Source organism: Neofelis nebulosa, chromosome 2, assembly GCF_028018385.1.
Source record: "Neofelis nebulosa isolate mNeoNeb1 chromosome 2, mNeoNeb1.pri, whole genome shotgun sequence".
Classification (NCBI taxonomy): Eukaryota; Metazoa; Chordata; class Mammalia; order Carnivora; family Felidae; genus Neofelis; species Neofelis nebulosa.
In genome coordinates, this window is record NC_080783.1 from 211319785 (window position 1) to 211332305 (window position 12521).

Below are 12521 nucleotides of genomic sequence, written 5' to 3' on the forward strand. Positions count from 1 at the left end.
ATACTAAAATATTTAGGAAGAAGGCTACAGACGTGTGAAATTTATTTTGAAATGCATCAAAGATGGATTAATGAATGAATAGAGGGATGGATAGACAGATATGCAGTAGAGAGTATAGCAAAATGTTAATGGTGGAATTAGGTGGGAGGGTCTCTGTAAAATTCTTTTTACTTTGCAGTATGTTTGAAAATTTTCATATTAAAATGAAAGGGGGAAATGGCTGAGTAATTTCTCGACTTCATTTGATGTTGATGGTCCACAAGGGTTCATTTGATGATGATAATGATGATGATAGTGGTGAATATAACTGCATTTCATTTACTCCTCAGTTTGTATATTTCACAACAATAACTATTATTTGAATGGCTGAGGGAGGTGATCAGGTGAATGGTCTTGAGTGACACCAGGCGAGGGTGTGGAGCCACAGAGAGACCTGGGGACCCAGAGGACAGAGAATGGGATCTTCACATCACAGGCATGGAGGAAACCGGGGTCATGCCAAGGACTAAGTCAAGCTGGCTACTCTGCCGGAGAGGCCAAGAGGATAGTGACAGATAGGAAGTCCCCTCCCCAAATGTCATGAAGCCTTCAGGGGAAGAGGGTGAGGGAAGGAAACTGTGAAGATTGGTCCCCAAAGTGACCAGGCTGTGAATGATAGTCACCGAGATAACTAGCCTTAATCGGACTGAAAAATGTTAGATCAGACTAGATTGAATATGTCACGTCTGGGATGTAATTTTCCTCAATGAGCCTCAGCCTCCTGTCATCTGTGAAATGGTAATAAGATATTTAAAAGCTCCTAAGGCTGTTGTGGGTGAGGGGCATTTCGGCTGCCCATATTTCTGCACATCTGAGTCAAAGTTGTAAGTTTACAGCCTGCTATGTATTCAGATACACACACACACACACACACACACACACACACACACACACACACACATAGACACACACCCACGCCCGCACGCTCGCCACAGGGGTACCGATGTGTGCATTTGTGCAGAGCACAAAGTCTGGAGGGTCAGGCCCCAGAAAGTCAACAGGGGGTGCTGGGTGGTGAGGGTGACAAAGGATCTTTAACTGTTTTCTTACTTTCTGTTTATCCCTGAGTTTTCCATAATTGACTATGTTCTACTTTCAGAATCGGAAAAAATAAGCAAAAACCGAGACCCACCCGCATGGCTATAAGGCCATCCCCAAAACCACCACTGGAAGCGCGAGCGAATACCTTGCTTGATGATGGGAGGTCTGTGGATGCCATCCATCACAAAGGAGAACATCTTCCCTCCGGCGCTCATGGGCCGCTTGTGACAGGCAGGAGGGACCATGGTGGGCCTGGGAACCCCCTGGGACCAGCTCCTCTGCACTGGTGCTGGCCGGATCCCCAGGGGGAAGGGCATCTGCAGAGGTGGGGGGGACTGTTGCGACTGCTGTGTGGCCGCAGGTGGCTGTGGTCTTGGCCAAGGTACCGGGCCACTCATCCATGGGGAGGAGACCTGCAGGACCAGAGAAGAGAGTCAGAGGAGGTTCCGATCAGCTGGGGGTGGTCTCCACCTTTGTCCCAGCCATATAATTGCTGCCCTAGGGCTCAGCTTCTAAGTCACTTCCCCAAGGAAGCCCCCCCCCCGCCCCCCACCAGACCATCCCCAAGTTTGGGATGGCAGGCCCCACCGTGGGTCACATTGCACCATCACACCACCAGTTCCTGGGGACAGCCTTCATGTGGCCACAGGCATCACCCTGTTTGACACACCCAACACTCTGTCACGAGACTGAGGCTGAGCGAGACCTTGTGACTTTCCAAGATCCTAGATTTGCTGGTGAGCCTCTGAGCTGGTAGAACGTCACCTCCAAGAGGATAAGGGCTGTCTATCTTGCTCACCCCTGTGTCCTCAGCACCTAGAATAATGCCTGGCACATACAGAGCAGGCCCTCCAATACTGCTTGAAAGAATGAATGAACAAATCCCTGAGATTCACACCGGGCTCTTCAGGACCCCCAGCCTGCCTTCCATCCACACTCTGCATCTGTTGGGCACTTTAATGCCATCTGCCCCTCTGAAGCCAAGAGCTCTGGGATGGCAGGGACCTTGCCTGTCTCACTAACCTTTGATCCTCAACATGTACCACACCCGACTCTTGGGAAATGCTCCATAAACGTCTACCGAGGGATTGTTTCATCATCTGACCCTTGGAAGAGGCCTGCGGCCACTTTATATGGGAAGCACACCCAACCCCATCTAATCGTGGACAGACACGTGCTGAGCGATGCTGACACCTGGCTTCTGCCTGGGTTTAACACTTCAGTGGTGGTTTCTCCCTGGGCCTAGTGGTTCAACCGTAACATTGGGGTGTGCTATCATTTATTGTTCCTTCCTTATCTATTTCTCACGGTAGTCCTGCCGAGCAGAACTCCTATATTACAAAACGACTCCTATATTACAAACGAGGCATGGTGAGGTTAATGAATTTAGCCAGGCTCAGGTAGTGGTGGGGAGGGAATTGGGAATGAGGTCTGATGACCCCTGTCTCTGTCTCACCTCCCCCACTCCAATTCTCTTGGCAGAAAAAAACACACTGAGTTCAAAGGTTTGCCACTATGTAGGGCCACACATCTATTCCCCCCTGCCTGGGGCTCATGTGTCTCCTGTAGACGGGAGAGAATATGAACTCAGAGACACATAGTGAGAGAGAGAGAGAGAGAGAGACACTTCCAAATATGAGCACCTACTCATAGAACTTCCTACAGCTTCAGTTAGATTTAAGAGGAAGATTCTCCATTCGTTCAGGCTCTAGACTTTCCCCAGCAAGTCAAAGATCCCGTGCGTTCTCTCTGAAGACTTTTTCTTGGAGTCCGTGAGGACAGCGTTCGGGGATATCAAGCTCCAAGCTCCAACTGCCTGGGGACATCTGGCCCATCATTCATAATGACACCGGCCCACTTTAAACCTGCTTCAGGAACGGACTTGGCAGTGTTCCAGGGCTCTGTTTCTTCCGCGCACTTTTCCAGTTTCTCTCCAGTGTCAACATCTCAGCCCCTCCACCTGTGCTTTCTTCCTTTCGTTATTCCCCAGGGCCAGGGTGTCCCGCTCCTGCCCTGCACTAAGTTCCCCATCCATCCTGTCTCCTCCCCACCGCGGAGGGTCTGTCTTGCCTCAATTATTCCTATATAACATTTTCCCACCAGTTAAATAAATATTCACTGGCCCATGGGCCAAAGGTGAGAAGGGGTAAATTCTAATGTGCTAAAAAACAAATCTGGAGGTTGCTGGGAGGCGTGGAAGAACTCCCCTTTTGTGCTGGGATCCGCAGGTCATACGCTCACCGCTAACTAACGGCAAGGGTGCCAGCGGGAGTGAGCCCGTCCGGCACGTCCAATACCATCCACTTCCCCAGGGGGCAGCCCAGACCCCACTCAGGTCTTTTGGAGCGTCTGGGGAATCCCCCGCCCAATCGCTGAGCAACTTGTGGGTGGGGCTAAGCACTCAGCCAATCACATTCCCCGGCCTCAGTGATTGGCTCAGCGGTGAGGCGTGTGATCCAATCAGAGCCAAAGGGACCCAGGGAGCCCGTGGCCGGACACCAGGGTCTGGCGTGGTCTGGGGACTTGACAATGTAGTCTGCCTGAGGGAGCGGAGCCGAGGCGTGGGGAGCTAGAAGCCGCTGTTGCTTTAATCGTGGTAAACCACACGTAACGCCACATTTGCATCTTAACCGTTTTTAAGCGTACAGGTCGGGGGTGCCAAGGACACTCACGTGGCTGGGAGACACATCTTCAGAAGGTCTCCATCTTACAGAACGGAAACTCTGTCCCCATTAAACACCACCACCCCCTTCCCCCTCCCCCAGCCCCTGGCACCCACCATTCCGCTTTCTGTCTCTGAATTTGACTCCTCTAGGGACCTCAGGCAAGTGGAACCGTACCGCCTTTGTCTTTGGGCGACTGGCTGATTTCACTGAGCATTGTGTCCTCAAGGTTCACGCGCGTTGTAGCAGGTGTCAGAATTCACATTTTGTTTAGCCATTTTGCGGGCACTTGGGTTCCCATCGTCACTGGCTACAGTGATGATGGCTGCTGTGAACGTGGCGCTGCACGTGGGGAGCTGGCTTTGAGCCCTGGCTGGGGCGGTACCCTGAGCTGCTCAGCCCCGGTGAGGCCGGCTAGAGCTGGTTTCTGTCACTTGCAGCCCAGAGCCCTAATGATAGGGTCCCTAAGGGGGAAGGAGCCAGGGACATGTACATGCACGAAAGGCTCCATTTGGCTTTTCGGATCCAAAAATAAAATTAAAAATAAAATTATAAGGTTTTTTTGTTTTCTTTCTCAAGCTTGTTGGTTGAGGGTGGCTTTAGTTGGAAGGTAAAAGTTGATTTTCTCTGGTTTGCATGCTTGCTCTATAATAAGCAAGGTCAAGGTTTTCTCAGAAATAGCTGCCAGTACATAAGGAAACAGGCAGGGGTAAAACAAACACAAGAAAAGGACTCACGTTAAAAGCTAGTTCTGGGCTGTGCTCACATTAGAATGTACCCCAAGCTTGGGGTCAAGGTCAGTTATCAAGAAGTCTGTTTTTAGAAACGGGAGTTTAAAAATACGCGCTAATGCCTTTTTTCTTTCCCTTTTCCCTTTTCTCTGACCATGTGGTATGTTGCATGTTTTTTGTTGTTGTTGTTTTTCAGGGAGCATATGTTACACTCCTGATTTCTTCCACACCGTCTTTAAAATAGCAGGTTGTCAACCACCTGGATTAGCCAGGCCACACCCGCTACTGAATTTGTATCAGCTTGAACAAACACCCGTCAATAATTTACTCAAGAAAACATAACCCAATTTTTCAGATTATCTACTTGTTCTTTATGTTATCTTTCCAGTGTGTGCTTCTAGCCCTGTAAGGGGTGCATGTTGAATGGGACACCCTAAAATAACCAAGGGAGTTTGCATATTGGGTGCCTCCAAGACCCACACACGCTGCCAGGACGCCCCGGAGGCTGGGCAGACGGTGAGGCCGACTTTGCCCTTGGAGAGCCTGTCACGTGCTCTGCTGTTTGTAATTGCCGATATTTCTCCGGCGATGAGCCACCACGTCAGGAAGGCACCCGGGTGCCAGAGACTGTGTTGTGCTCTCATCTAATTGCCAGAACAATCCCAGAGGTGGGGGAGGCATTTTTGCCCCCATGTTGTGGATTAAGAAACTGAAGCTCAGAGAGGGTAAGTGACTTGCCCAAGGTCCCACAGCCGGGAAGCGATGATGCTGTTTGACTCTAACACCTGGGCTCTTAGAGCTTCGAGCTTGTTTGAAGTCATGATTTTTTTTATAACTGCTTTCCATACTCACAGAAGGGTCTTAGATGATCGGTTAACAGGGAATAGGAAATTTTCTAAGTTACAAAAAAGAAAGGAAGAAAGAGACGGTGTGAAAACCACAAGATGTTGTATGCGCTGCTTGGAATCGGGGTTTTCTAGGAACACTGACAACTCTTTGGTGGTGTTATTCACGTGGTACGTGCCACGTGTGGGAAGCAGCCCAGAAGACCCCGGTCTTCATCCAGGCAGGACCGGGGAATGTCTGCTGCACGAGAGCCACCAGCTCATGAGAGCCAGTTCTTTGTTTTTATTAAAAAAAATGTTTCTTTGTTTTTGAGAGAGAGACAGAGAAGGGCAGAGGGAGAGGGAGACACAGAATCTGAAGCAGGCTGCAAGCTCTGGGCTGTCAGCACAGAGCCCGACACGGGGCTCGGACTCACGGACCGTGAGATCATGTCCTGAGCCGACATCGGATGCTTAACTAACTGAGCCACCCTGGTGCCCCCCATGAGAGCCAGGTATTAAATGCCCAGGAATTTTGTGAGCTGGTTGATAAGAAGCCATTAATAAAAATTAAATGATATGAACTTACAATTAAACGATAGTAGAAACAAAAGTAGCATAGTTAACACTCACCCTTCCGAATTATATTACATTATTTTACCGCTCTCCATGCTCTTGAGGTGATTCAACCCTACATGTGCGTGCTACCTCACGTCTCCCTGTATCTCTGTATTCAGCAATGTTTCCCTGGTCTCTTGAGATTGGCCATGGTGGGAGTATTTACACCACAGAAATAGCAAACACTGTAAATCAGAGCTTGATCTGTTTTGTGTTGTCAATTGTCCACACTGAAGAAGGTTCTGGAGAAAATGTTAACAACGCAGGGCACCTGTGTGGCTCAGTCGGTTAAGGGTCCAACTTCGGCTCAGGTCACGATCTTGACGGTTCGTGGCTTTGAGCCCCACGTCGGGCTCTGTGCTGACGGCTCAGAGCCTGGAGCCTGCTTCGGATTCTGGGTCTCCCTCTCTCTGCCCCTCCCCCATTCTCTCTCTCTCTCTCAAAAATAAATAAACATGAAAAAATTAAAAAAAAAAAAAAAAAAGAGGAGAGTTCTGACACTTGCTACAACACAGACGGACCGTGAGGACATTACACTCTGTAAGTGAAGGGAGAAGGTCACCAACGGACAAACACTGTGAGATTCCACTTCTGTGAGGGGCCCAGAGCGGTCAAGTTCATAGAGACAGAAAGAGTGGCGGCTGGGGGAGCAAGGAAGAGGGAGGGAGCTTTCACGTAACGGGCACAGGGTTTCGGATTGGGAAGAGGGAGAACGTTCCGGAGATGGCTGTACAGCAGTGTGAGTGCAGTGACGGAACTATATGCTCACAAGAGGTTCAGACGGTAAATGTTTTCGGTATTTTGCCACCATTTTAAAATCTAAAAATGAAAAACGAACAAAAATAACGAAGTGCCTCCAAGGTTTGGGGGAGGGTGATAGAAATGGATGGAAAGGTTCTGGAAGCGGGTGGTAGTGACGGCTACGGAACCCCGTAAACGTGCAAACACCAAACGGCACACGTACAAACGGGTGAGGTGTGTGTGGTGCAAGTTATATTCGAGGAAGCTGTTAAAAGCAGGCAAGCAAACGTGGTCACGAGGAACCCTTTGGGGGTGATGAGTTTGCTCACTGCCTTGATGATGGTCCGTCTGGCACACGCCTAAGTCAAAGTCGATCAAGTTACATCCTTTAAACACCTGCAGCTTTCTTGCCTGTCAGTCTATCTCCAAAAACCGGTTTTTAAAAAGCAGCACAGGGGGGGCGCCTGGGTGGCGCAGTCGGTTAAGCGTCCGACTTCAGCCAGGTCACGATCTCGCGGTCCGTGAGTTCGAGCCCCGCGTCAGGCTCTGGGCTGATGGCTCGGAGCCTGGAGCCTGTTTCCGATTCTGTGTCTCCCTCTCTCTCTGCCCCTCCCCCGTTCATGCTCTGTCTCTCTCTATCCAAAAATAAATAAAAAACGTTGAAAAAAAAATTAAAAAAAAAAAAAAAAAAAAAAGCAGCACAGGGGCGCCCGGGGGGCTCCGTCAGTTAAGTGCCCCATCTCGATCTCGGCTCAGGTCATATAACCTCGAAGTTCGTGAGTTCGTGGAACACAGGGCTCCACGCTGACCTTGCGGAGCCTGCTCGGGATCCCCTCTCTCTCCTCTCTCTGCCCCTCCCCAGCTTGCACACTCTCAAAAATAAATAAAGTGTCTTTAAAAAAAAAAAAAGCGGCACACTTTTCCGTATACGAAGAACTCCTTGTACTTTTTAAAATGACGTCCCCTTTTGATGGATAGCTAGCTTTCAATTTTTGTGTCCCTATAAATAACATTTCCATAAATACCTTTGTGTGAAAACAGGCAGATGTCGTCTGTCCCCCTGTCCCCTACTGGCAAGCCACAGAATGAGAATCTCCCAGGCAGGGGGCATGGGAACCTGTAATTTTATGGGACATTCCAAATACATTCTTATGATCAATCACACGTGTTTGACAAACACTGACTCACGCTTCACAGACTTGGGTTTATAGGCTTGGTGTTTGAGACTCTGTTTTCTTTGGTTCCTGAAACAATCTGTAAATGCTTTAGAGGAGGAGTTCCAAATTTAGGTTTTCCTTGTGTTGGGGGCACGTCGGAATCACCAGGGAGCTTGTGAGAACGCATATTCCCCAGTGCACACCCCGTTCCCAGGGAGGCTGGGGAGGGTTGCCAGATTTAACATAAATATATAGATTTAAAAAAATCTAGGGGCGCCTGGGTGGCTCAGTCGGTTAAGCGTCTGACTTCGGCTCAGGTTATGGTCTTGCGGTCCGTGAGTTCGGGCCCCACGTCGGGCTCTGGGCTGACAGCTCAGAGCCTGGAGCCTGCTCTGGATTCTGTGTCTCCCTCTCTCTCTGACCCTCCCCCCATTCGTGCTCGGTCTCTCTCTGTCTCAAAAATAAGTAAATGTTAAAAAAATTTTTTAAAAACCTAAATAAAATACAGTGTGTCCAATTAACTCTGAATTTCAGATAAACAACAAATAATTTTTTTTAAGCCTAAGTGGCCTTTGGCAATATTTGGGATATACTTATACTAAACAATTATTTGGCGTTTATCTGCAGTTCAGATTTAGCTGGGTGTCCTGTATTTTATCTGTCAATCTTTTCAAAAAAGTTTTTTTAACTTTTTAATTTATTTTTGAGAGACAAAGAGAGACTGAGCATGAGTGGCAGAGGGGCAGAGAGAGAGAGGGAGACACAGAATCCGAAGCAGGCTCCAGGCTCTGAGCCGTCAGCACAGAGCCCGACACGGGGCTCGAACTCACGGACCGTGAGATCATGACCTGAGGTGAAGCTGACCCTTAACCAACTGAGCCACCCAGGTGCCCCATCTGTCAACCTTAAGTACGAGTCCTTGGGCCTGGGTGAGGCCCAGGGATCTGCATGCTTGGTCTGCTCCCCACAGGGTTTGAAGTACTGGGGGGTCCTTGGAGCCCACGTTGAAAACTTGATCAGGTCAACACCTTCCGGGTCAGGAGCCCCTCCTCGGTGCTGCCACAGGACCCTGGTACGGACCATGAGCAAACACACTTTAATCATCTAAGGGGGATAAGGCAGCTGTGCAGTAGCAGGAAAATCTGTCCCCCATCTTCAAAGCCAAAGGTGATGGATGTGACATCGTGGCTCCTGCAGCCTGAGGGATTCTGTTGATCTGCCTGGGGGGCATATTTAGGGCTGCCTGAGGGCTCAAAACCCCAGGATTCTGTGTAGATCCTCTGAATTTAATTTATTTATACTTGGCCTTGTCCCTGAAAGGATTTTAAGCCTTGGAGGTCTCACTCAACGTAGCATTCTTGGGGGTGGTAAGATAAATGCGCCATCTCTCTGGGACACGCATGGCAGAGATTCATTCCGGGCTCACCGGGAATGGACGCTGCAGACGGCTGATCTGCCTAAAAAGAAGCATCCATCTCTGAGTTTTCAAAGGCGCATCCTGCCTTCCATCCGCCCTGATCAAGCTTTGCATTTTCAGCAAAACACTACACTTAGTTCTGGGTTTGCCACGGTGCAAAATTTACATGTCATTCCAGGAAATGCCCAGAAGAGGGCGCGAGGACTCACGCCCCGCCAGGATCCACCGGGATAGGTGTGAACCTTGCCGGGTCCCGTCCGTCAGGGTCACTGGTGTGCACGGCGTGAAATCCGAGGGGCGCACGGCAGACAAGGACCACCCTTTGGACGCACAGGGGTCTGGACTCACCGAGGATGGGTTTTCGATGACCAGTTCGTAGGTCAGCCCTCCAGACCCAAATCTCAGGATGTCTCCGGGTAGCAGCTTCACGGCCACATTCTGAATGTGGCACTCGTTGACGAAGGTGCCGTTTCTGGAATTGAAGTCCTGGAGAACAAAGCTGTCCTCGGCCTCATTATATTCAATGAGCGCATGATGGTTGTCGATGTCAGGAGACTGAAATACATAAGGAAGGCGTCTGTAACCAAGAAAACAAGAATAAACGGCAGGGGCCCCTAACATTTACTGCTGAGCACTGGGTATCAGAAGGTGCTAGGCGCCTCGCCTGGCTGGCTGGTCACCACAGCCCTCATTTAAAAATGATGACAGGTGGAGCGCCTGGGTGGCTCGGTCGGTTAAGCGTCCGACTTCGGCTCAGGTCATGATCTCAGGGCCCGTGAGTTCGAGCCCCACGTCGGGCTCTGTGCTGACCGCTCAGAGCCTGGAGCCTGTTTCCGATTCTGTGTCTCCCTCTCTCTCTGCCCCTCCCCCGTTCATGCTCTGTCTCTCTCTGTCTCAAAAACAAATAAACGTTAAAAAAATTTTTTTAAATAAAAAATAAAAAAAATAAAAATGATGACAGGTAGAGTCAGGGAAGATAGCGACCCGGCCAAGGTCACGTGGATAGTGTCTGGTGGGGCTGGGGTATGTCTCCTCTCTGACTCCAGACCCCAGAGCAGGTGCCCAAGTTGTTGGCTGAGGATCCGGCAGCACGGAGGCAAAGGGAACTCTGTGGAGTCTGGATGAGCATGTGTTTGGCCAGGGAATCGGCCACTTTCTATATCCCTGACCCCACCTAGGTATGCTTTTGGTCGTCCCGAACGGCAGGACAGAAAGCAAAAATGGCCCCAAACCCAAACCAGAAAGGTCACTTGGCAGGTGGCAACTGTCCACCTTCCTGTAAGGAAAACACCAAGTTCATGGGATAAAGTACATAGAGTTAAATGGGGGGGGGGGGGGGGGGAGGGTGGTGTTCCTAATGATTGGCGTTCATTAATTTTGTGTTCAACTCATTAAAAAAATAACATTTCAAAAAATATTACAGAAAATGAGAACCGGAAAAAAGCACAAAGAAGACATTAAAATCACCTAGGCTCCCATCCCCCCAGAGCCAGGCGCCGTGAACATCCTTCTAGTCTTCTGTCTGTGCTTACAATCTTGTGAAAAAGTTGAAAGAAAATTGAGATCACAGCACATCACCTAGTTTTATAACCATCTTTAGAAAACCTTGGTGTGCAATGAAGATTGTCCCATGTGATTAGCTATTTCTATTGCTTCTTAAAAGCTACTCAGAATTTATCTAATCGAAGATGATCTTTTTTTTTTTTTTTTTTTTTTTTTGTAAGTAGGCTTCATGCCCAGCGTGGAGCCCACTGCGGGGCTTGAGCTCATGGCTGAGATCAAGACCTGAGCTGGGATCCGGAGTCGGACACTTGACTCACCGAGCCACCCACGTGCCCCAATGATCTACTTTTTAATAGGAGGCGTGGTGTGATTACATTTCCAAAAAGAGAGGGACCCCAGACGGTGTGTCTGTGAATTGGCAGTGGAGGGCAGAAGGCTCTGCTGTAATTTCGCTTTGATCAGAAGACCGAGCAGGGCCCAGTGGCCAGAAGGAAATACCATATTCCCCTGGCCGTGGGGCTCTGGACTGTGGCTGCAGGGCATATGTGAAGCCTTTCTCTTTTCAGGACACTGCCTATGAGACATCCACTTCAGCCTGCGCCTTTGCAATTATTTTCTAAATTTATCTTCTCGTGGGGCGCGTGGGTGGTTCAGTCGGTTGAGCGTCCAACTCTTGATTTCGGCTCCGATCATGATCTCACGAACCGTGAGATCAAGCCCCGCATGGGGCTCTGTGCTGACACTGTGGAGCCTGCCTGGGATTCTCTCTTCTCTCTCTGCCCCTCCCCTGCTTGGATGCACCTGTTTTCTCTCTCTCTCTCTCTCTCTCTCTCTCTCAAAATAAATAAATAAACATTTAAATGTGTCCTCCTGGAGTGCCTCATCCAACTTTCATACGAAGAGTACTTGCATTTAGAAATTGACAGTGAAGTCTCAAAATGCAATAATAACCAGTCACTTGTATCAATAATAGACTAATTGCTTATGTTATGCTGTTATATAACAATACAACAGCTTGTATTAATAGACTATATTAATTAAACATTACATGCCAGGAAATGTGCTAAGCGCTCTCCTGCATTATCCATTTCATCTACACAACAGCCCAAAGGGATAGTTCTCTATTTTGTAGATAAGGAAACTGAGGCACAGAATGATTACATTTGTGCAGAGTTACCCAGCTTGACTACCCTGGCTTCTACTCGGATTTGCTTGATTTAAACGTCTGTGTTCTTACTCACTTTGCAAATTTTTACCATACACTTGGGCACTCAAAATATTGAAATGCAGAAAGAAAGCAGGAATAACTATATTAATTTCAGACGGAAAAGACTTCAGATCCAGGAGTATTCTCAGGGATAAAGAGAGGATACAAGGATATGATGATAAAGGAGTCAGTTCTCCAAGAAGACATAACAATCCTTAATTGTATATGCCTAACGATGAAGCATCAGAATAAATGAGGCAAAAACTCATAGAGGTTCAAGGAGAAATAGACAAATTCATTATGAGAGTTAGAGACTTCAACATTCCTGTTTCAGTAATGGACAGATCCAGCAGGCAGAAAGTTAGTAAGGATAAAGCTGAACTGAACAACACCGTTAATCAATTAGATCTAATTGACAGGTACAGACAATTTCACCAAACAACAACAAAATGCACGTTGTTCTCACGCTCACATGGAACGTTCCCCAAGACAGACCCCATTCTGGGCCACAAACCATAACAAATTTAAAAGGACAGAAATCCTACACAGCATGACTTCAGCCTACAATGGAATCAGACTA

At 48.6% G+C, this 12521-nt stretch overlaps 1 protein-coding gene across 8 annotated transcripts in view; it reads right to left on the reverse strand.

The window, feature by feature from the left end:
• Positions 1 to 12521, reverse strand: part of FHAD1 (forkhead associated phosphopeptide binding domain 1) — a 125499-nt gene that overhangs the window by 91577 nt on the left and 21401 nt on the right. For all 8 annotated transcript variants that reach the window (XR_009258397.1, XM_058718998.1, XM_058718997.1 and 5 more), the window contains exons 3-4: positions 9580 to 9786; positions 1226 to 1493 (exon numbers count right to left, since the gene is read on the reverse strand). Coding sequence is in view for 7 of the 8 variants with exons in the window: in XM_058718998.1 (XP_058574981.1) it covers positions 1226 to 1493; positions 9580 to 9786 (475 nt within the window). In the remaining variant the exon portion in view is untranslated. The remainder of the gene's footprint in view (positions 1 to 1225; positions 1494 to 9579; positions 9787 to 12521) is intronic.